The 22,736-nt window shown below is 52.0% G+C and overlaps 3 protein-coding genes across 4 annotated transcripts in view; 2 read left to right on the top strand and 1 right to left on the bottom strand.

The window, feature by feature from the left end:
* SLC23A2 (solute carrier family 23 member 2) overlaps positions 1-7,305 on the top strand; it is a 53,613-nt gene extending 46,308 nt beyond the window's left edge. For both annotated transcript variants that reach the window (XM_039711938.1, XM_039711939.1), the window contains exons 15-16: positions 1,462-1,557; positions 2,910-7,305. In XM_039711938.1, the coding sequence (XP_039567872.1) occupies positions 1,462-1,557; positions 2,910-3,142 (329 nt within the window). In that variant the 3' untranslated portion in view covers positions 3,143-7,305. The remainder of the gene's footprint in view (positions 1-1,461; positions 1,558-2,909) is intronic.
* A 3,352-nt stretch (positions 7,306-10,657) lies between these two features.
* On the top strand, positions 10,658-22,719 carry RASSF2 (Ras association domain family member 2; the record flags this gene model as incomplete). Its single annotated transcript, XM_039711931.1, has 9 exons — positions 10,658-10,793; positions 14,346-14,429; positions 15,499-15,574; positions 16,647-16,798; positions 17,108-17,196; positions 20,005-20,150; positions 21,083-21,184; positions 22,147-22,198; positions 22,568-22,719. Coding segments are annotated over exons 2-9 (822 nt in total), but the record flags the coding sequence as incomplete, so codon positions are not given.
* On the bottom strand, positions 10,705-11,876 carry LOC120503449 (proline-rich protein 2-like). The gene is made up of 2 exons (XM_039711936.1): positions 10,962-11,876; positions 10,705-10,886 (listed from the first exon to the last, which is right to left on the bottom strand). Exons 1-2 carry the CDS (start codon positions 11,800-11,802, stop codon positions 10,705-10,707), a joined length of 1,023 nt encoding a protein of 340 aa, XP_039567870.1. The 5' UTR covers positions 11,803-11,876.
* Positions 22,720-22,736: the final 17 nt, after the last annotated feature.

The following is a 22,736-nucleotide window of genomic DNA, read 5'->3' as shown; positions in this document are numbered from 1 at the left end:
AAAACCCCAAATTGTGGAGGAAAATCCCCAAATTATGGAGGAAAACCCCAAATTGTGGAGGAAAACCCCCAAATTGTGGGGGGAAAAACCCAAATGATGCAGACAGGAAAGGCTGTAGGTCCAGACAAGCTCTGTGTGTGTGTTCAGAGAATTTTTTGGAATGTTCCAGTGGGACTCAGCTGGAGCTTTCCTGCTTTCTCTGGGTGCAGTTACCAACTGGGCTGAAAGAAAAACTGGAAGGGTGAATGTGAGCTGAAAATGATGCTAAAAGATTAAGGGCAAACACCAAGGCAGGGTTTGCAAGGTGGGGAGTTGTTTGGGGGTTGAAACTTTGTCACTCAGACTGTTCTGGGTGTGAATTTCAATTTGAGTGAATTCCCTTCAGCAGACTGTTAATGGAATTCAGCTTTGGGGAGGTCACTGGGGAGGTTTTCTGTGTTCATGTGACCCTCAGCAGTGCTCATGCCAGTGTGTGTCACAGAGATGGACTCAAAGGAAATATTTCACTGCTTTGGCTTTATTTGGGGGTTTTTAAACAAAGTATTAACTGACTTTTCTTTCCACTATGCCTTCAGACCAGGATTTAAGGGCATATCTGTCCTGCTGTAAGTGGTTAGAAAAGCAGATCCCTCCAGCTTGATGTGGTTAATGCAGTGTTCTTCCATAACTGGGGCTGTGAAGCCTTGCCCCTTTAAAAAGTAAAGATTTCATTTAAAAAAAATATTAAAAATAAAAATTACTTTATAAAAAATAAAAATTATTTAGTAAAAAATAAAAATTATTTTATTTAAAAAATTTTATAAAAATAAAAACTATTTCTAAGACATTTACAAAAATTACCATTTATTTCTATAAGAATTACAGAAAATATTTATAAATTAATGATTATATCAGAAGTTACAATTTTACAATCTGAACGCTTCTCTTTTGCTCTCCACGTTTTTCTGCTTAGCTCAGATTAGCTGTGCCTGCATAGGAACTGAAATGGTGCTTTGTGACATTTCTGTGAGCAGCTGGGAGTTCCTGAAAGTTGCATTTTGGGGAACAGTGTCCCGTGCTGGTGCCTCGGGGGGAAGTTCTGCATCAACCCCCCCACCCCGAGCCTCCCAGAGCCCTTTGAGAGCAAATCCCTGAACAAACCCCTGAGCTCAGACACGGGAGCTCCTGCTCAGCCTGGGGGGACCAGGGGGGTCTGGGTGGGAAAATCCTGCTGGGGATTTTCCCTCTTTCTGCAGGAACTGCAGGCATTGATCGGGGGGAATCAGGGGGATGAGGGTGGTGACAGTCCCCAGCAGGATTTCCCTCTTACTGCAGGAATTGATCAGGGGGAATCAGGGGGTTGAGGGTGGTAGAAATCCCCAGCAGGATTCCCTGTTTCTGCAGGAATTGCAGGCATTGATCAGGGGGATTCAGGGGGATGTGGGTGATGGAAATCCCAGCAGGTTTTCCCTGTTTCTGCAGGAATTGCAGGCATTGATCAGGTGCTGAATGTCCTGCTCACCACGGCCATGTTCGTTGGGGGCTGCGTGGCCTTTGTCCTGGACAACACCATCCCAGGTGAGCCCGAGCTGGGAGCCCTGCAGTGCCCTGGAGAGGGCAGAAATCCCTGGGGAGGGGCAGAAATCCCTGGAGAAGGGGCAGGAATCCCTGGGGAGGGGCAGAAATCCCTGGGGAGGGGCAGGAATCCCTGGAGAAGGGGCAGGAATCCCTGGAGGGGCAGAAAATCCCTGGGGAAGGGCAGAAATCCCCTGGATAAAAACAGCTTTCCCTGGAAAAAAAGCAGAATTCCTTAGAAAAAACCAGCTTTCCCTGGAATAAAAGCAGAATTCCCTGGGTAAAAGCAGAATTCCCTGGGTAAAAGCAGAATTCCCTGGGTAAAAGCAGAATTCCCTGGATAAAAGCAGCATCCCCTGGGGCAGAACAGGGTGGACAACACCATCCCAGGTGAGCCCGAGCTGGGAGCCCTGCAGTGCCCTGGAGAGGGCAGAAATCCCTGGGGAGGGGCAGAAATCCCTGGAGAAGGGGCAGGAATCCCTGGGGAGGGGCAGAAATCCCTGGGGAGGGGCAGGAATCCCTGGAGAAGGGGCAGGAATCCCTGGAGGGGCAGAAAATCCCTGGGGAAGGGCAGAAATCCCCTGGATAAAAACAGCTTTCCCTGGAGAAAAGCAGAATTCCTTAGAAAAAAACAGCTTTCCCTGGAAAAAAAAGCAGAATTCCCTGGAAAAAAAGCAGAATTCCCTGGGTAAAAGCAGAATTCCCTGGGTGAAAGCAGAATTCCTTAGAAAAAACCAGCTTTCCCTGGAAAAAAAGCAGAATTCCTTAGAAAAAACCAGCTTTCCCTGGAAAAAAAGCAGAATTCCTTAGAATAAAAGCAGAATTCCCTGGATAAAAGCAGAATTCCCTGGGTAAAAGCAGAATTCCCTGGATAAAAGCAGCATCCCCTGGGGCAGAACAGGGGCAGGAGATCCCTGCTTTTGGGGCTGGCTGCTCCCACAGCAGGAGCAGAGTCCTTACACCTGCCCTCCCTTCCCCTGAGGACACCTCAGGTTAAAATCCCATCCTGTTAAACACCTAAAAAACCTGATAAATACCAAACCAGTCTCCAGGAGACAGAGTAAAACTGTCTCCAGTAAAACTGGGTTTGAGACCCAAACCTGCTTCCATTCCAGAGGAGAAATTTGCCTTCCAGTTACAAAACAAAGCAGATAATTTTGGTTTTTTGCCCTTTTTGAGGAGCCTGGGAGATGTTCCCAGAGCTTTGCTGAACTTGGTGGCAGAGCCTTGGTGTTTTCATTTCTTCTTTTAGGCTCTGCTTCAGGTAAAGATATCCATGGATATCTTTATATTTATATTTAATATCTGTATATTTATATATAAATATATAAATACTTTTCCCTCTGATTTCCTAGGAAGCCCCGAAGAAAGGGGAATTCGGAAGTGGAAGAAAGGGGTTGCCAAAGGAAGCAAATCCCTGGATGGCATGGAGACCTACGATCTGCCTTTTGGCATGAACTTCATTAAAAAGTACAGGTGTTTCAGCTTCCTGCCCATCAGCCCCACCTTCGTGGGGTACACGTGGAAAGGCTTCAGGAAAAGCAGCAGCTGCAGGAGTTCAGACGAAGACTCAGAAGCTACAGTATAGCCTTAGCTGAAATTCTATTCTCTAGTTGTAGTCAAAGATGTATTTGCAGTTTCTTGCTGATTAAGAAGCATTAAAATATATGTTTTGTATATCTGCATTTAAATTCTGGAACCAGAGCTGAGACGGATTTAAAAAAAAAAAAAAGAAAAAAAAATTAAAAAAAAAAAAGCTTTTCCTGCTGTGGGTGGTGGGAGCCAGGTCTAGTGTCTCTGGGGCAAATCCTGCTGATTTTGGGAAGTTGGAGAGAGCTGTGCACCTGATTCTGTTGGGGTTTAATGGGTTTAGGTGGAGGTGGGGAGGTGCTGCTGCAGATTTTTCATTTTTGTGGTGATTTTATTGGAGCCCTCAGCGTTGGTTACGCCAGGAAAGCTGAACCTTGGAGAAGGAGGAGGGGAAAAAAGAGAGAGAAAAGGAGAATTATTCCTTCTGACCATGTCAGATCCATGGATGCTGCTGTGCTGCTCAGTGATTTGCACATTCCATGTTCTCAGAGCCCTGGAGACGGGCTCAGCTGATGCTGCCAACCCAGGAGAGCTCCACTCTGAGCAGCCCCTGGTTTCAGTGACACATCAGTGCTCAGCCAGGAAGTTTCTGGAATAACTCTGCCTCTGGAAGCCTTGGCTGGCTGCAGCAGCCCCTTCTTCTCCTGGCAGCATTTCTCATTCTGCTTCTCCCCACCAGGATTTCCTCTCGCCCAAACCTGGGCAGTGCCAGGGATGGCAAACCTGAGCTCAGCCAGGACCTGCAGGCAGCCTTTGGGTTCAGTGCCTCTCCAGCAGGACGCTTCCTGCCCAGAAATACTAATTAGCTGAGCAGCTCCAAGCAATTAACAGTTGTTCCCTGCAGGGACAGCCACGCTTGGGTCTCAGCAGGATATTTTTATTTTTTTTTTTGCTGATGGCTCTTCTCCTCTTGTGGGGCTTCTCCAGAGGCTGGGAGGGGGTTTGGGCCAGCAGAGACACTGCACCTGCAGCCTCACCCAGCCATGGGTTCACGGGTATCGGGTCCAATCAGGGCACCACTCAAATCTCCTTTTTTGTGTTCCTGGAATAGTCTCAGCTCTGCTGTTACGTGGGTGTTCACGCTCATCATGCATTCATGATTAACAGTTTTATTCCTGTTTAATGTTCTTACTATTGCAAGTTAGTTTTAGACTTCAGTGTGGCCCCAAAAAGCATTTTCAGCTGTGGAGATCATCAGGGAAATGTTGTGTAATGTAACTTCAAGGCCAGTAATGCTCTCGGTGCTTGCGTTTTGTATTCCTGGAAAACCATACCAGTAGATCCTGTGACCCCCTGATCTATTTATCCAAGTGTGACTACTGGACAGGAGCACAGGAGCTCTTGTTTTCTCTGAGTCTGCTCCCAGGGGAATTTGTTCTGGGTTCTTGAAGCATGGACGGGTTGGGGTGGGGAGGGCAAGGACGGAGCTTGGCGGGTCAGTGCTGAGTAGTGTAGAGTGGGAACGGCCCCGTGCAGGTCGTTCCCAGCATGCCATGGCTGTTTCCAGAAACTGTTGTACCCCGCTTTTCCCGTGCCCAAGCATGCCTTTGTTCCTGCTTCCTTCGGGGAACTTTCAGTAGTTTGCAGTCTTGGGGTCGGCCGGCCTCGGAGCTGCTCGGAGGAGTCGTTGTGTCGTAACGAGGTTGGTTTGCCTGTGAAACAAAAAGTCTTTTTTTTGCTCATTTTTCAGTGTTTCCTCCCCCGGGGGAGCGAGGTGTTGGGTTCCCCTGCCTGCCTGCACACGGTTGGGTGTGGGATCTCTGCTTCCACGTTCCCCAGCTGTCTGTGCCAGGCGTGGAGGGGTTAACAACGCCCCAAAAGCACCTCGGGGGCTCTGCAGCCCGAGGGCTTCTGCTGGTGGCAATGCCACAGCTGGTTATCCTGTAAAAGCGGAGAAAGGGAGGAAAAGCTTTTCATTTCCAGCTGCAGAGGGAGGAGGGGATGAGCAGAGTTTGTCTCACCCTGCTGGGGGATCGGGCTGAGCTCCCACCGGGCATTCCCAAGGCACTCCAAGCCCCAGGGCAGCAAATCCTGCATCAACTCTCTCTCCTCCCTGGAGTAAACTCCCCCACAGCACTCTCCAGGCAGATGCAGCCCAGTTTTCTGTTGGATTTAATTCTTTTTGTGGTTTGTGCCCATTTTTTGGGTCACTTTGGGGCAGGGGGACAAGCCCCCTTCTCCCAGGGTGAGTGCTCCAAGCTGAGCCCTGGGCGTGCAGGAGGAGCTGGGGTTGGGGAGTTGGAGGTGAATTTTGGGAAGAGGAGCTGCCCTGTGCCCTCCTGGAGCCCCCCAGGGGAAGGAGAGCAGGGCTTTTCTTTTTGGGGGGGAGAAAAATCCCTGAGTTCACCCCGGGTTTGTGCAGGGGACACTCTGGACCTTCAGTCCTTCCTTTCTCCTGTCACTTGGCCAAGTGGCTGCTGTGAAATTCCAGATTCCAGGGGTTGGGTTCCCCTGCCAGGGGTGGAGAGGATGAGGTGCAGCTTTGGGGAGCACCAAAATCCCAAATTTCCAGGGATTTGGGTGCCCCTGCCAGGGGTGGAGAGGATGAGGCTGCAGGTTGGGGGAGAATGAAACACAAATTGTGAGAATTAAACACAAATTATGAGAATTAAACCAAGATTGTGAGAATTAAACCCAAATTGTGAGAATTAAACCCAGATTGTGTGTGCTGGGGACGTCCAGGTGCAAACCTGCCAGTGCCATGCTGGATTTTCCTCCCTGTCCTCCCCTGCCTTTCCAAGCACCCAGGGAAGTTGGCAGCTGAGAGGTGAGTGAAGAGGTGATGAGAAATTCCAACCAGATTTGGAGAGGGAAGGGCAAATATTCATGGTAGAAATCTCATTTTGTCATATCAGAGGTGGCATCAGTGTGTACAAACAAAAGTAACTTGGGATTTTTGTAATTGATCTTCTCTTGTATTTTTTTTAGGTTCGACTAAGGGTTCTTGCTGACATGTTGAAACACGTTTTCTAAAGCAAATACTTGCAAATGATGCCTATAGAAATTTAGGTTTCGTAGCTGCCAGCTATGAGTGATTAATGTTGTCATATTGGAGGGACTTAGCTCAGAAAGCTCGACCTTTTCAACCCCAAATTTGCTTTTATTGCCTTTTAATACTGACTTGAAATATGACAACTTGGTTTGTACATGAATATTGCAGTATTTTATTTCCATATATTAAGAAAATAACATTTCCGCTCAGGAGGAGCCTTTTCCTGGGAGGGAGTGGTATGAGTGTCATGACAATGTCATGTGATGGTAGAATTTCTTCATTGACGAATCTATAGTGGTTGTGTATACTTTATTTACCCATCCTTGTGTTCCTACCCAAAACTGGAGGCTTTTGTTGTTCCCTCCCCGCTGAGCCCTCCAGGCTCCCGGGGCGGGGGGGCAGAATTGGAGAAAAGCCCTCAGCGAGTCATTCACACCCAAAAAAAGTGCAAAGCCTGGGATTTCGGGTGCGAGCAGCACCGGCAGGGCTGGCTGTGCTGCTGTGGCTGACCCTGCACGAGCTGACACCAGCACCGCCCTCACCTCCGCCTCTCCGTGGCCTTCTCCAGCCAAAATCAGCTTTTGCTCCCCTTTCCTCCCCTTTTCTCCCCTTTTCTCCCCTTTTTCCAAGCGGGGCCGGGGGGGGCACTCATTTCTCGCAGCAGAGCCCCAGGGCTGGGTGCAGTTTGTGTTCTGGGGGTCCCAGGCTGGGCTCGGAGCCCCCCGGGTGTTTCTGTGCCCTGGGCACTCCCCTGTGCCAGCCCAGCAATTCCTGTGTTTGTCTGTTCAGAACAACCTCTGGTGTAACAAACTATTGACTGTTCTTGGGCGGTGGGGATAAATTTCCTTTTTTTTCCATGACTTTTCGTGACTGACTTTGGCTGTAAAACTTTTTTTGTTCAACAGCAAAAGTTTATTTTGGGTTTTTTTTTTTTTTTCGTGTTTTTTTGGTTTGTTTTTTTTTTTTGGTTCTTCTTCCAAGATGTGTAATTCTTTTATGGATTTTTTTTTTATTATTATTCTTTTTTTTTTCTAACATTGCTTCATTAAACAACTAAATATTTAAAAAATGTAATATTTGGACCAGATGTTGTGAATAATAGTAGATAAAGCTATTTTATTCTGTATTTTTAAAGCTGTTCAGTATAAATAAACGCGGGCATAGATGCAGTGATTGTCACAGTTCTTTGGTGGCGAGTCCTGGGGTCAGAGGACCCTGGAGTGGGTTGGGTGGGAAGGGAAGGATCCCTCCCTAATTGATTGATTTCTTCCTAATGGATAATTAATTTATTAATGGATGATTTATGTCAGAATCCAGGTGATGGCAAGACCCAACCCAGAGCTGCCCAAAACCACAACCCCCAAGTGCTTTTGGGGACATGGGGACACCCCAAAACTGCCCCTGCCTTTGGGGGCCCCCAGCACCCCCGAGCTGGGCTGGGGCCCGTGGCTGAGTGCAGCAGTGCTGGAGAGGATGGAACTGAACCAGCCCAAAATGCCCCAAATCCACAGCGAGGGGCTGAGAGCAGCTGTGGGGTCAGGGCAGGGATGGAAACCTGATCCCAGTCCTGCTGATCCCAGTCCTGGCTGATCCCAGTCCCAATCCCAATCCTGGCTGATCCCAGTCCTGCTGATCCCAGTCCTGCTGATCCCAGTCCTGGCTGATCCCAGTCCCAATCCCAATCCTGGCTGATCCCAATCCTGGCTGATCCCAGTCCTGGCTGATCCCAGTCCCAATCCCAATCCTGCTGATCCCAATCCTGGCTGATCCCAGTCCTGCTGATCCCAGTCCTGCTGATCCCAGTCCCAATCCCAGTCCTGCTGATCCCAGTCCCAATCCCAATCCTGCTGATCCCAATCCTGGTGTTCCCAGTCCTGGTTGATCCCAATCCTGCTGATCCCAGTCCTGCTGATCCCAAGGTGGGCAAATCCTGGGCGGGATCCCCAAATCTGGGGATTTTCAGAACAGCCGGAACCCCCAGGGTGTGACAGAGCTCAGGGACACGAGAGGCTCCTGCAGAGCCTCCTCTGCTTCCCAGGCAGCTCCCAGAGCTCCCACGTGCAGGAACTGCTCTGGAATTGCTCTGGAACTGCTCTGGAACTGCTCTGGAATTGCTCTGGAATTGCTCTGGAATTGCTCTGGAATTGCTCTGGGTTTCCTGGCAGTCACCGGGGGGGCTCAAAGCTGAAACCGTGAGAAGCTGCAAGTGTGGGAAAAAAGGGAATTTTGGCTGCTTGCTCCGTCTGGGGGGAAATCACTGAGTATTGGAGAATTTTGGAGCTGGGGCCTGGCTGAGGTCCCTGGCAGGAGAAAATCCACCCATTTCACCGAGGAGTGATCCCTGCGGGGTGCTCAGCACAGAAAAGCTGCTGGGACACCCTGGGCACCTCTCGGGGGGTTTGGGGCAGGGCTGGGAGCTCTGCTGCCCTTGCCGTGGGTCACCGTGGGGGCTGCAGGAGCCTCACGGGGCAGGAGTGGGGCAGGAACGGGTCAGATCCCTTTTATTTGGGAAATCCATCCCCCCTGCAGCAGTGGGGCAGGAACGGGTCAGATCCCTTTTATTTGGGAAATCAATCCCCCCTGTAGGCTCCAGCCTCCCCCCACTGCCCCTGCACTGGTGGCAGCGAGCAGGACGTGGCAAAAATCAGGATTTAACCCCAATTCCTCCCTGTGCTCCTGCAGGTGCCCACCCCAAACCCCGCATTTATTTTTTAAAATTATTTTTATTATTATTTTTATTTTTCTGTTCACATCCACCCCAGGAGCCGAGGCTCAGGGGGAGCTCTCCCCATTTTTGGGGCCGAATCCTGGCGTTTGGGGCCGGCTCCATTGTCTCTCTCCCCACCACAAAGGGCCTCTCATCCCCGGCAGCCCTGGGGATGCTGCTGGAATATCAATCCTGCCCCTGCCCCGCTGCTTTCGCCGAGTCAGTGCTTCCCTGAGCCAGATGGCTCCTCCAGAACTTCTCATGTTTTCCACAGAAATCCAAGAAAATCTGGGAAAAAAGGCCCGTTGCAGTCTGTGCCTGTTTGGCTCCAGCAGCTGCTTTGATTATTTCTTTGTTTTGGGGTTGTTTCTTTTTTTTTTTTCTCTCCTTTCGTGTGGGCTGTTTCTAGGCAAATTCCTTCAAAAGAAAAAAAGCCACAAAGCACTGGGAAAGGTCAGGGGCAGACAAAGGAGGAGGGACAGGGCTGCTGCTGCTCTGGAATACTGAACACCCCCAAAGTGCCCCAAAGTGCCCCAAACCGTGCCCCAAACTCCCCCAAAGTGCCCCAAACCGTGCCCAGGACTGGACAGGCAGGATGGGACCCCGCTCCTGGGATGCTCCCAGCAGCAGCTGCTGCTCCAGGCGGGTTTTATTTGGATTTATCTCCTCCTCCAGCCCTGCTCGGGGGCGGGTTTGGGTCCCGAGGCGAGGGCAGCAGCCAAGCGTGCTCCCTGCACGGCTCTGGCCCTGGACATTCCAGGATTTGGGGCTTTTTGGGGCAGGAGCAGCCGCTCCAGCCCGTGGGGTGCAGCCCACAAACCCCCTCGGGGAGTTCTGGACAAAGCTGGGGCTGATTGTGGGAGCGTTTCCAGCCCGGCTGCGTGGGACGGGGATTCCTTTGGGATCCTGGTCCTGGCAGCGGGGCTGGAGAATCCCTTGGGATCCTGTTCCTGACATCGGGAATGGGGAATCTTTTGGGATCCAGTTCCTAACGTCAGAATGGGGGCATTTTTGGGATCCTGTTCCTGCCATTGGGAGTGGGGGATGTTTTGGGATCCTGTTCCTGCCATTGGGAATGGGGCATTTTTGGGATCCTGATCCTGGCATTGGGAATGGGGGATCTTTTGGGATTCTGTTCCTGACATCAGAATTGGGGCATTTTTGGGATCCCGGTTGTGCCAGTGGGGACAGGCCATCTCTTGGGACCCTGCTCTTGGCACCAGGGATGGAGAATCCTTCCGGACCCCGCTCCAGGGCCGCTCCTGGAGCATCCCTCGGGACCTCGGGGCGGGCACAGCGCGGCTCCCGGCGGCGGCACCGGGAAGGGCCCGGGATGCCCTCCGGGCCCCGGGATGGGCCCGGCTGCGGGAGGGGCTGTCCCTGTCCCCCGCGCTGCCACCCCCGGTCCCGCCCCGGCCCTGCCCGCCCCGCCCAGGGGCGGCCCCGGGGCAGCGGCAGCGAGCGAGCGGCACCGGCAGCGGTGAGTGCGGCCGGGCTGGGGCATCCTCCTCATCCTCATCCTCATCCTCATCCCCATCCCCATCCCCATCCCCATCCCGCAGCGCCGGGAGCGGCCCCGGGGCTGAGCCGCGGCCCCGCCGCCCCCGGGAGCTGCCGGAAAACCTCCGCGATCCCCGGGATCGCAGCCCCGGAGCCGCCCCAGCCCCAGCATCGCCCTCGGGAGCCGCAGCGCCCGCGGCTCCTCCGGCCCCGGCCCCTCCCGGGGGCTCCACCCTGCGTGCGACCCCCCTGTCCCGAGCGCCCGACCCCTCCCCTGGGCCTCGGCGCTGCCCTTCCCTGTCCCCGCAGGCCGGAGAACAATAGCGGCGTGCAGAACAATGGGGCGGCCGCGCTCCCCCGCCTAGGGATGCGGGCCGGACGCGGGGCGCGGATCCGGGCCCGGGAGTAGCGCAGGAACCGCGGGCGGCAGCGCAGGATCCGCGGCACCGGGTGAGCGCTCGCGTCCCGGGGCTCGGGCACCGGGGCCGCCTCCGGGGGATGCTCGGGCACCGGGGGATGCTCGGGCACCGGGGGATGCTCGGGCACCGGGGGGTTCTCCGAGCACCGGGGGATGCTCGGGGCACCGGGGGATGCTCGGGGCACCGGGGGATGCTCGGGGCACCGCGGCCTCCCCGGGGATCGGGATATTCCCACAATGCCCCGGCTGCGCCAGACCCGCGCCTCCCGCTCCCGATGCTGCCGGGGTGGGGTGAGAGCGAGGCGGCAAAAACCTCCCCAAAATAACGCAGATTTCTTTGCAGGAGCGGGGAAAATAGCTCTTTCCTCCTGAAAAGGGGGTTTTGGGGGGGTTTGGTGCTTTTTTACTTGTTTTGTTGTGTGGGAGCTGTGGATGCGGCCGGGCTCCCCCGGGGGGGGTCCGGGGGTGTTTTTGGGGAGGGGAACGAGCCCGGGCTCCGTCGGGCCCGGGAGGAGCCCGAGGGGGCCGGAACCGTCCCGGGCCGGGCTGGGCTCGGCGGAACCGCGTCAGCTCCGGGGGGGAAACTGAGGCACGGGAACGGGCACGGCCCCGCGCTGCCGGGGTCGAGCAATGCAGCGACTTCCACCTCGCCAGCGCTTTGATTGGGGCGATTCCCGGCACTTCCCGGGGATTCCCGGCATTTCCCTGGTGATTCCCGTCTTTTCCCTGGTGATTCCCGTCTTTTCCCGAGTGATTCCCGTCTTTTCCCGGGTAATTCCCAGCCTTTCCCTCTGCACGGCTCTGGCCCTGGATATTCCAGGATATTCTCAGCCTTTCCCGGGCCTCTCCCGAGTTATTCCCGGCTTTTCCCAGGTTTTTCCCAGCATCTCCCGGGTCATTCCCAGCCTCTCCCGGGTCATTCCCGGCCTCTCCCGGGTCATTCCCGGCCTCTCCCGGGTTCTTTTCACTCTTTGCTGCCCTAGGATGGTTTTTTTTCACTCTCTTTGGTGGTTTTGCTGCTCTAGGAGTGGTTCTTTTCATTCATTTTGCTGTTTTTGCTGCTCCAGGAGGGTTCTTTTCACTCATTTTGGTGTTTTTGCTGCTCTAGGAGTGGTTTTGTCACTCCCTTTTCCGGGGGGGAAACTGAGGCACGGGAACGGGCACGGCCCCGCGCTGCCGGGGTCGAGCAATGCAGCGACTTCCACCTCGCCAGCGCTTTGATTGGGGCGATTCCCGGCACTTCCCGGGGATTCCCGGCATTTCCCTGGTGATTCCCGTCTTTTCCCTGGTGATTCCCGTCTTTTCCCGAGTGATTCCCGTCTTTTCCCGGGTAATTCCCAGCCTTTCCCTCTGCACGGCTCTGGCCCTGGATATTCCAGGATATTCTCAGCCTTTCCCGGGCCTCTCCCGAGTTATTCCCGGCTTTTCCCAGGTTTTTCCCAGCCTCTCCCGGGTCATTCTCGGCCTCTCCCGGGTTCTTTTCACTCTTTGCTGCCCTAGGATGGTTTTTTTCACTCTCTTTGGTGGTTTTGCTGCTCTAGGACAGGTTCTTTTCATTCATTTTGCTGTTTTTGCTGCTCCAGGAGGGTTCTTTTCACTCCCTTTGGTGTTTTCACTGCTCTAAGAAGGTTTTTTTTCACTCTCTTTGGTGATTTTGCTGCTCCAGGAGGGTTCTTTTCACTCCCTTTGGTGTTTTCACTGCTCTAAGAAGGTTTTTTTTCACTCTCTTTGGTGATTTTGCTGCTCCAGGAGGGTTCTTTTCACTCATTTTGGTGTTTTTGCTGCTCTAGGAGTGGTTTTGTCACTCCCTTTGGTGCTCTAGGAGGGTTTTCCCCCACCCTTTGGAGTTTTTGCTGCTTTAGGAGGGTTTTTTTCACTCCCTTTGCTGTTTTTGATGCTCCAGGAGGGTTCTTTTCACTCATTTTGGAGTTTTTACTGCTCCAGGGTTTTTTTTATCATTCCCGGCCTCTCCCGGGTCATTCCCGGCCTCTCCCGGGTCATTCCCGGCCTCTCCCGGGTCATTCCCGGCCTCTCCCGGGTTCTTTTCACTCTTTGCTGCCCTAGGATGGTTTTTTTTCACTCTCTTTGGTGGTTTTGCTGCTCTAGGAGTGGTTCTTTTCATTCATTTTGCTGTTTTTGCTGCTCCAGGAGGGTTCTTTTCACTCATTTTGGTGTTTTTGCTGCTCTAGGAGTGGTTTTGTCACTCCCTTTGGTGCTCTAGGAGGGTTTTCCCCCACCCGTTGGAGTTTTTGCTGCTCTAGGATGGGTTCTTTTCACTCTCTTTGCTGCTTTTGCTGCTCTAGGATGTTTTTTTTCACTGTCTTTGGTGATTTTCCTGCTCCAGGAGGGTTCTTTTTACCCATTTTACTGGTTTTTCTGCTCTAAGAAGGTTCTTTTTACTCCCTTTGGTGTTTTTACTGCTCCAGGGTTTTTTTTTTTCAATTCACTTCAGTGTTTTTGGTGCTCCAGGAGGGTTTTTTTCACTCCCTTTGCTGTTTTTGATGCTCCAGGAGGGTTCTTTTCACTCATTTTGGAGTTTTTACTGCTCCAGGGTTTTTTTTTTCAATTCACTTCAGTGTTTTTGGTGCTCCAGGAGGGTTTTTTTCACTCATTTTGGTGATTTTGCTGCTCTAGGCTATTTTTTTTCACTCCCTTTGGTATTTTTCCTGCTCCAGGAGTTTTTTTTTCACTCCCCTGGGTGTTTCTGGCACCATTTTCACATCTGCCACGTCCTTTAATCCTCCTTGAGCACCCCAGAGCTGTTCAGCCCTTGCCAGGGGAAGCTCCTTCCCCCCAAACCCCGGCGCAGCTGCTGCCCCAAAACCCCACGGCCTCACCCCAAACCCCTGAGCCAGCTGCAGAACCCCCCTGCTCCCGTTTGGGGCGGATAAATGAGATTATTCCCGTGGGAGGCGGCTGCAGGAGCAGAGCTGGCGCCGGATTTTTGCCAAATCTTGCCGGATTTTACCCAATTTTACCACAACACTCCCTCAGCTCCTCAGGAAACCCGGAGCTTTGTCAGCTCTTCCGCGGTTTTTCTCTCCTCACTTCTCCTTCTGCTTTTTCTCGGAGCCCCAGGCTGGGCTGGGCCGATTTCCTGCCCTTCCCCTGCTGCCACTGAGGGGTTTTTTTGCTGTTCCAAATCAATTTTCCCCCCTGTTTTTCCCCCAAGGTGTGGGATGGATCCCCAGCATTGCTGCCCTGCAGGGGCTTTGGGGTCTGGGCTCATCCCTGGCAGGTTTTACTGCCTTGGCCTGGATTTTGGGGTGGATTTGGGGTTTTTTTTTCAGGAAAAGGGGTTTTGTGTCCCAGGGAGCTGGGAGGAAGCACATGGGAGGAAATCAGTGCCCTGAGGAGCAAACGCTTTTTGCTCCCTCAGTTTCCCTTCCAGGCGAAGGGGAGGGAGGGAAAAAACCCTGAAAAATTAAATTTTTCCATCCAAGGCACAGCAGGACCCCAAAATCCCTTTTCTCATCAATTCCAAACCTCCCCAGTTCCCCATTCCGAGGCCTCTTTGAGGCCCAGTTTCCAAACTGAGCATCCCAAGGGCTCAACCCCAAACCCCAACCCCAAACCCCCCCCAGCCCAGCCCCCCCATGCCCACACGGCCCCGCCATGGAGCCGGGAGCGGCCGCGGTGCCCTGCGGGAAGGACAGGCTCATCTCCAGGTACGGGGACACGGGGGACACGGGACTGGGGAGGGACACAGGACACGGGGGGACACGAGACATGGGGGGGACACGGGACACGGGACATGAGTGGGGACATGGGACAGAGGACATGGGACACAGGGGGACATGGGCAGGACATGGAGGGACACGGGTGGGGACACAGTGGGGGACACAAGGGGACACAGGTGCAGGCATGGAGGGACACGGGTGGGACACAGATGGGGACACGGGCAGGACATGGGGGGAAAAGGGCCGGACACGGGTGGGACATGGGGCAGGACATGGATGGGACAAGGAAGGGGACACCAATTTGCCCCTCAGAGCTTTGTCCTGAGCTGGGCGAGGCCGGCGTGACCTCCCCCTCTGTGACCACTCGTGACACCGGCGTGACCCAGAAACCTGATCACACGGTGAAAGGAGAAAATGAGAAAAGGATAAAAAGATAGAAGGATAAAATTATAAAATTATAACAAGATAAAAAGATAAAATGATAAAATGATAAAATGATGAAAGGAGAAACAGATAAACAGATAAAAGGATAAAAAGATAAAATGATAAAGAGATAAAAGGATAAAATGATAAAATTATAAAAAGATAAAAAGGTAAAATGGTAAAAAGATAAAAAGATAAACTGATAAAAGGATTAAAGGATAAAGGATAAAGGATAAAAGGATTCCGTTCTCAGCCTCGTGACCGAGTGCCCCGAGCCCCTTTGGGGTCTCTTTTAGGGCCATTTCTGGGGGACACCCCACGGGAGCTTCTCCCCTTCGTTGTGGCTGCGGAACGTTGGAGCCCGGCAAAACCTGCAGTGGGGGAGGAGGGAAAAGACCCAAATCTGCCCCAAATCAAGGAAATTTGGGTCCCCTGCAGCACGGGGGGTCCTCAGGCAGGGCAGGAGCTCCTGACCCCAGTGCAGCTCCTGACCCCAGTGCAGCTCCTGACCCCCAGTGCAGCTCCTGACCCCCAGTGCAGCTCCTGACCCCCAGCAGCAGCTCGGGGGCGCTGCTGGTGCCTCACCCACCCCATCCCTGCTCCTTTTTCCCATTTTTCCGTTTTTTCCCCCCAGGAATGAGCTGCTGCTGCACCTCAAGACCTACAACATCTACTACGAGGGGCAGAACCTGCAGCTGCGGCACCGGGAGGTGAGAGCCCAGGGGATTGAGGAGCCAGGGCTGGCTTGGGTGGGGAGGGACCCCCCACATTTATATGAGAGAGATAATATTATTTCTATAGATAATAGAAATAATATATCTTATATAAATATATAATTTTATTATTATATTATATTATATTATATTATATTATATTATATTATATTATGTTATATTATAGGAGGTGAGAGCCCAGGGGATTGAGGAGCCAGGGCTGGCTTGGGTGGGGAGGGACCCCCCACATTTATATGAGAGAGATAATATTATTTCTATAGATAATAGAAATAATATATCTTATATAAATATATAATTTTATTATTACATTATATTATATTATATTATATTATATTATATTATATTATATTATATTACATTACATTACATTACATTACATTACATTACATTATATCATATATCATATCATATCATATCATATCATATCATATCATATTATATATTATTTTATATATGTATATATAATATATACATCTATTATTTTTCTATATGTATGTAATTTGCCTTCACATTTTATATATATATATAATTTTTAACATATAAATCTTTATATTATATATTATATCTATATTTGCAATACATTTTATATATTAAATATTTACATTTTATATATAAAATCTGCATTCAAATTATAGGCATATATCTGATTTTTTATATGATATGTAAACCTTTATGTTATATATAAATGGTTATGTTACATATATAAAATCCTTATATTCTGTGTATAAAATCCTTATATTTTACATATAAAATTCTTATATTCTATGCATTAAATCCTTATATTCTACATATAAAATTCTTATATTCTGTGTATAAAATCCCTATATTCTATATATAAAATTCTTATATTCCACATATAAAACTGTTATATTCTGTGTATAAAATTCTTATATTCTACATATAAAATACTTATATTCTATGCATAAAATCCTTATATTGTACATATTAAACCCTGATATTCTGTGTGTAAAACGCTGATATTTTTGTGTGTAAAATGCTGATATTTTTGTGTATAAAACACTGATATTTTGTGTAAACGTGGCTGCAGGAGGAAGGGGAGCTGATCGTGGAGGGGCTGCTGAACATCTCGTGGGGGCTGCGCCGCCCCATCCGCCTGCAGATGCAGGACGACAACCAGCGCATCCGCCCGCCGCCCTCCTCCTCCTCCTGGCACTCGGGCTGCAACCTGGGCGCCCACGGGTGAGAGGGGGCAGGGGCAGCCCCAAAACACGGCCCCGAAAACACAGACCCAAAAAGACAGCCCCGAAAATACAGCCCCAAAAATACAGCCCTAAAAACAGAGCCCCAAAAACACAGACCCAAAAAACCCCCCAGCCTGGCAGGCTGTGCACCCCCAGCCGCCTCCTCCAGGATTTTTGTCCCAGAAGGAATCAGGGGTGAGGGACAGAGATTCCTGGGATTGTCCTTCCCTCTGCGGCCCCGCGGGGACCCCGGCAGGGACCCCGGCAGGGACCCCGGGCAGGGCACCCACCCCTCGCTGTCCCCCAGGTCCGTGCTGAAGCCCAGCACCCTGCCGGACATCCAGGTGACAGACGGGGACAGCGGCCGGGCCACGGAGAATGCCGGGAACGGCACGGGTGAGCCGGGCTGGGATCCACCAGGAACGGATCCACCGAGACAGCCCCAAACCCCCACAGACAGCCCCAGACCCCCCAGCCTGGCAGGCTGTGCACCCCCAGCCGCCTCCTCCAGGATTTTTGTCCCAGAAGGAATCAGGGGTGAGGGACAGAGATTCCCGGGATTGTCCTTCCCTCTGCGGCCCCGCGGGGACCCCGGCAGGGACCCCGGCAGGGACCCCGGGCAGGGCACCCACCCCTCGCTGTCCCCCAGGTCCGTGCTGAAGCCCAGCACCCTGCCGGACATCCAGGTGACAGACGGGGACAGCGGCCGGGCCACGGAGAATGCCGGGAACGGCACGGGTGAGCCGGGCTGGGATCCACCAGGAACGGATCCACCGGGAATGGGAACGGGGCTGGGATCCACCGGGATTGGATCCACTGGGAATGGGACCGGGCTGGGATCCACCGGGAATGGATCCACCAGGATCAGGCTGGGATCCACCGGGAACGGGACCAGGGCTGGGATCCACCGGGATTGGATCCACCAGGATCAGGCTGGGATCCACCGGGAACGGGACCAGGGCTGGGATCCACCGGGATTGGATCCACTGGGAACGGGACCGGGGCTGGGATCCACCAGGAATGGATCCACTGGGAACAGGACTGGGGCTGGGATCCACCGGGATTGGACCCACCAGGATCAGGCTGGGATCCACTGGGATTGGATCCACTGGGAACGGGACCGGGGCTGGGATCCACCAGGAATGGATCCACTGGGAATGGGACTGGGGCTGGGATCCACCGGGAACGGGGATCGGGCTCAGATCCACTGGGAATGGTGCAAGGGCTTGGATCCACTGGGACCAGGCTGGGATCCACTGGAATCAGATCCACCGGGAGCAGTCCAAGAGCTTGGATCCACCAGGATCAGTCCCAGGACTCGGATCCACTGGGAATGGTGCTGGGGCTCAGATCCACCAGGAGCAGGCTGGGATCCACCGGGATCACATCCAACAGGAGCGGGACCAGGGCTCAGATCCACCGGGACTGGGCTGGGATCTACTGGGGATGGTCCAAGGGCTCAGATCCACCAGGATCATGCTGGGATCCACCAGGATCAGTCTGGGATCCACTGGGATCAGGCTGGGGCAGATCCACCGGGACTGGGCTGGGATCTACTGGGGATGGTCCAAGGGCTCGGATCCACCAGGACTGGATCCACCAGGAGTGGGACCGGGACTCAGATCCAGCGGGATCAGGCTGGGATCCACCAGGATTGGGCTTGGATCCCCTGGGATCATGCTGGGATCCACCAGGACCAGGCTCAGATCCACCGGGATCAGATCCACCGGGAGTGGTCCACAGACTCAGATCCACCGGGATCAGGCTGGGATCTACTGGGGATGGTCCAAGGGCTCAGATCCACCAGGATCGGGCTTGGATCCACCGGGATCAGGCTGGGATCCACCAGGAGCTGAGCCCTTGCAAATCTCCATCCAGGAACCCCCATCCGTGACCCTCCAGCTTTCCCCCTTTTTCTTTCTGCTCTCCCCACTCAGGACACTTTTCCCACCTGAATTAAATCTTTCCCAGGCAGTGCCCACCCCACCACGATTCCCCTCAATCCTCTGCCAGCACATAAGGAAAAAAAAGCCTTTTATTCCATTTTTTTCCCTAAAATCCAGCAAAAATCAGTGCCTGGCGTGCCCCTGGGGGTGCTCAGCTGTCGTTTGTGCAGCTGGAGCTGCTCCTGCCAGAGATTCCTCCCTCTGCAGACACGTCCTGAATTAAAACCCCTGGAGCCGGAGCCTGAGAGCTCCATTAAAAATGGATGAAGAGCTGGTTTATCATAATTGGCTGCAGGCCGGTTTTCAGGCAGGGATCTGAGGCTCTGCCCTCGTTTGCCTGCTCTCATTAAGGGGAAGGAGAACGGAGGAAGTTCAGTTATGGAAAAGAGGGGGAAGATGCTCGAGCTCCCGGGAGAAGGGGTTTGAGCCGGGTGGCAGCAGGGATTTGGGAGGTTAATTCTGAATTAATGAGCTGGGACCTCGAGAACGAACCGCTTGTTGTGGGTTAAAGGAAAGTTCAGGGGGGTGAGGAAATTTATCTTGGGGTGGGGACTTCTGCATCCTCCCAGTGGCTGTGTGGGAGCAGGAAAATTCTGGAATCACAGAATTGTCCTGAGTGGGAAGGGACCACAAGGATCTTTGAGCAAACACGCCAACAATCCCACCCTGGGAGCGTTGCTCAAAAATCAACAATCCCACTGCGGGGTTGTTACCCAGAAATCAAAAATCCCACCCTGTGCTGGGATTATTGGGTATAAAAAACCAAAAATCCCACCCTGGGAGTGCTCCCCAAAAATCAACAATCCCACTGCGGGATGGTTACCCAGAAATCAACAATCCCACCCTGAGCTTGGGTTATTGGGTATAAAAAAACAAAAATCCTACCCTGGGAGTGTTCCCCAAAAATCAACAATCCCACCCTGTGCTTGGATTATTGGACAAAAATCAACAATCCCACCGTGTGCTGGGAGTGCTCCCCAAAATCTCCTGGAGCTTCTCAGCTTTCCAGAAAAGAATCCTGGGTTTTTCCAGCAAACACCACGGTGGCACAACAGAAGTGCAAAAAAACCCAAAGGAATTATTACCGCAAGGATCTTTGAGCAAACACGCCAACAATTTGAAATTTATTTGAAATTTATTTGAAGTTACGCGCACAGGCTTTGTGGGAACGCTGATTTCCGAGGCGAGCTCACCGCGAGGTTGTCTCGAGGCGTTTGCAGGCGCTGTGAGGGGCCCTTGTGCTGTGTTTTGTTTGCAGCCCCCCGGGCGGACGAGGCCCCGCAGCTGCTGCGCACCCGCAGCGACGTCGGCGTCCGGCCCCGCGGCAGCGCCCGCACGCCCGGCGAGCAGCGGCGCCTGCGGCGGCACCGCTTCTCCATCAACGGGCACTTCTACAACCACAAGGTGAGCGGGAGCCATGGGATCCAGGGGGATCCAGGGGGATCCAGGGGGATCCAGGGGTCCGGGGGGAACCAGAGATCAAGGAGATCCAGGGATCTGGGGGGGATCCAGGAGATGCAGGGATCTGGGGGATCCAGGGAGCTGGGGGGATCCTGGGATCCCAAGGGATCTGAGGGATCTGGGGTTATGCAGGGGGGATCCAGGGGGAACCGGGGGATCCAGGGATCAGGGGCATCTGGGGGATCCAGGGAGATCCAGGGGGATCTGGGGGGATCCAGGGATCAGGGGGATTGAGGGGGATCTGGGGGGATCCAGGTATGCAGGGGGATCTGGGGGATCCAGAGGGATCCAGGAAGATCCAGAGGGATCTGGGGGGATCCAGGGATCAGGGGGATCCAGGGAGCTGGGGGATCCAGGGATCCCAGGGGATCCAGGGATCTGAGGGATCTGGGGGGATGCAGGAGGATCCAGGGGATCCAGGGATCAGGGGGATCCAGGGGGAACCGGGGGATCCAGGGATCAGGGGGATCCAGAGGATCCAGAGGGATCCAGGAGGATCTAGGGGGATCCAGGGGTCCGGGGGGAACCAGAGATCAAGGAGATCCAGGGAGCTGGGGGAGATCCAGGGATCCCAGGGGATGCAGGGGTCTGAGGGATCTGGGAGGATCCAGAGGGATCTGAGGGATCCAGGGATCAGGGGGATCCAGGGGATCTGGGGGGACCCAGAGATCCCTGGATCCAGGGGGATCTGGGAGTATCGAGGGGGATCCAGGGGGACCAAGAGGATCCAGGAGGATCCAGTGGGATCCAGGGGATCCAGGGATCAGAGGATCCAGGGGGATCTGGGGGGTTCTGGGGGGATCCAGGGGGTCTGGGGGATCCGGGACGAGGGGGGCAGGCCCCGGGCAGGCCCCCAGTGCCGCCTGTGCCCGCAGACCGCCGTGTTCACGCCCGCCTACGGCTCCGTCACCAACGTGCGCATCAACAGCACCATGACCACGCCGCAGGTGCTCAAACTGCTGCTCAACAAGTTCAAGGTACGGGCACCCCGTGCTCCCAGCGAGGGTCTGTCGTGGTTCAATAAATAAAAACCTTTTTTATTCTGTGTATAAAACCTGCATTCTGGTTTATATCGTTTTATATTTATATAAAAATATGTATTTATATAAATTTTAAAATATATATTTTATATAAATATAAATATATATTTATATTTATATAAAGATATATATTATATATATTTATGTTTATATATTATATTTTCATATATTTATTCTTTTAAATTATTCTTTATATTTTATATTTATATATATTATATGTTTCTAAATTTATATTCGTATTATTTATTTATCTTTCCGTTATATACACGTAACTTTCATTCAGATTCTAGATGAATTTTTATATTTCAATCTTTATGTTATATATATATACAATCTTTACATTTTATATATAAAATCTGCAGATGCATATGTCTGAATTTTTATATGATATGAAAATATTCATATTATACGAAAGTGCTTATATTATACATATATATAATCTTTATATGTATAAAATCTGCATTCAGATTACATATATACATATATATATGGTATACCTCATATATACATGTATATACATAAATATAAATATAGATATAAATATAAATATAAATATGAATATAAATATAAATATGAATATAAATAAAAATAAATATAAATATAAATATAAATATAAATATAAATATAAATATAAATATAAATATAAATATAAATGTAAGTATAAATATAAATATAAATATAAATGTAAGTATAAATATAAATATAACCATAAACATAAATAAATAAAAATAAAAATAAAAATAAATATATAAATAAAATATAAATATAAATATTGAGATAAATATAGAGATAAATATAAATATAAATATAAATATAAATATAAATATAAATATAAATATAAATATAAATATAAGGTGTACCAGAACCAGTCCCTGTATCAGCGCTTTGTGTCTCCCCAGATCGAGAACTCAGCAGAGGAGTTTGCTCTGTACATGGTGCACACGAGCGGAGGTGAGTGCCCCAAAGTACCCCCGACAGGTGCCCCGAACCCCCGGGCATGAGTGCCCCGAACCCCCGGGCATGAGTGCCCCAAACCCCCGGGCATGAGTGCCCCAAACCCCGGGCATGAGTGCCCCAAACCCCTGGATGCCCCAAATTCTCCTGGCCAGGAGTGCCCCGAATCCCCCTGGTGCTGCCACCTCTGCCCCGGTGCTGCCCAGGCACTGTTGGTACCACCCTGGCACTGCTGGTACCACCCTGGCACTGCCATTACCACCCTGGCAGTGCCAGTGCCACCCTGGCAGTGCCGGTACCACCCTGGCAGTGCCGGTGCCGCCGTGCCCGGCCGTGCCCGCCGTGCCCAGCCCTCTGTGCTTGCAGAGAAGCAGCGGCTGCGCGGCAGCGATTTCCCGCTGCTGGCCCGCGTGCTGCAGGGCCCCTGCGAGCAGGTGGCCAAGGTGTTCCTGATGGAGAAGGACCAGGTGGAGGAGGTCACCTACGACGTGAGTGTGCCAGGGGCCCTGGGGAGGGGGGTCTGGGGGGTTCGGGG

Source organism: Passer montanus, unplaced genomic scaffold, assembly GCF_014805655.1.
Source record: "Passer montanus isolate IOZ18808 unplaced genomic scaffold, ASM1480565v1 scaffold256, whole genome shotgun sequence".
NCBI lineage: Eukaryota > Metazoa > Chordata > Aves > Passeriformes > Passeridae > Passer > Passer montanus.
This window is presented reverse-complemented; position numbering and strand designations above follow the sequence as displayed.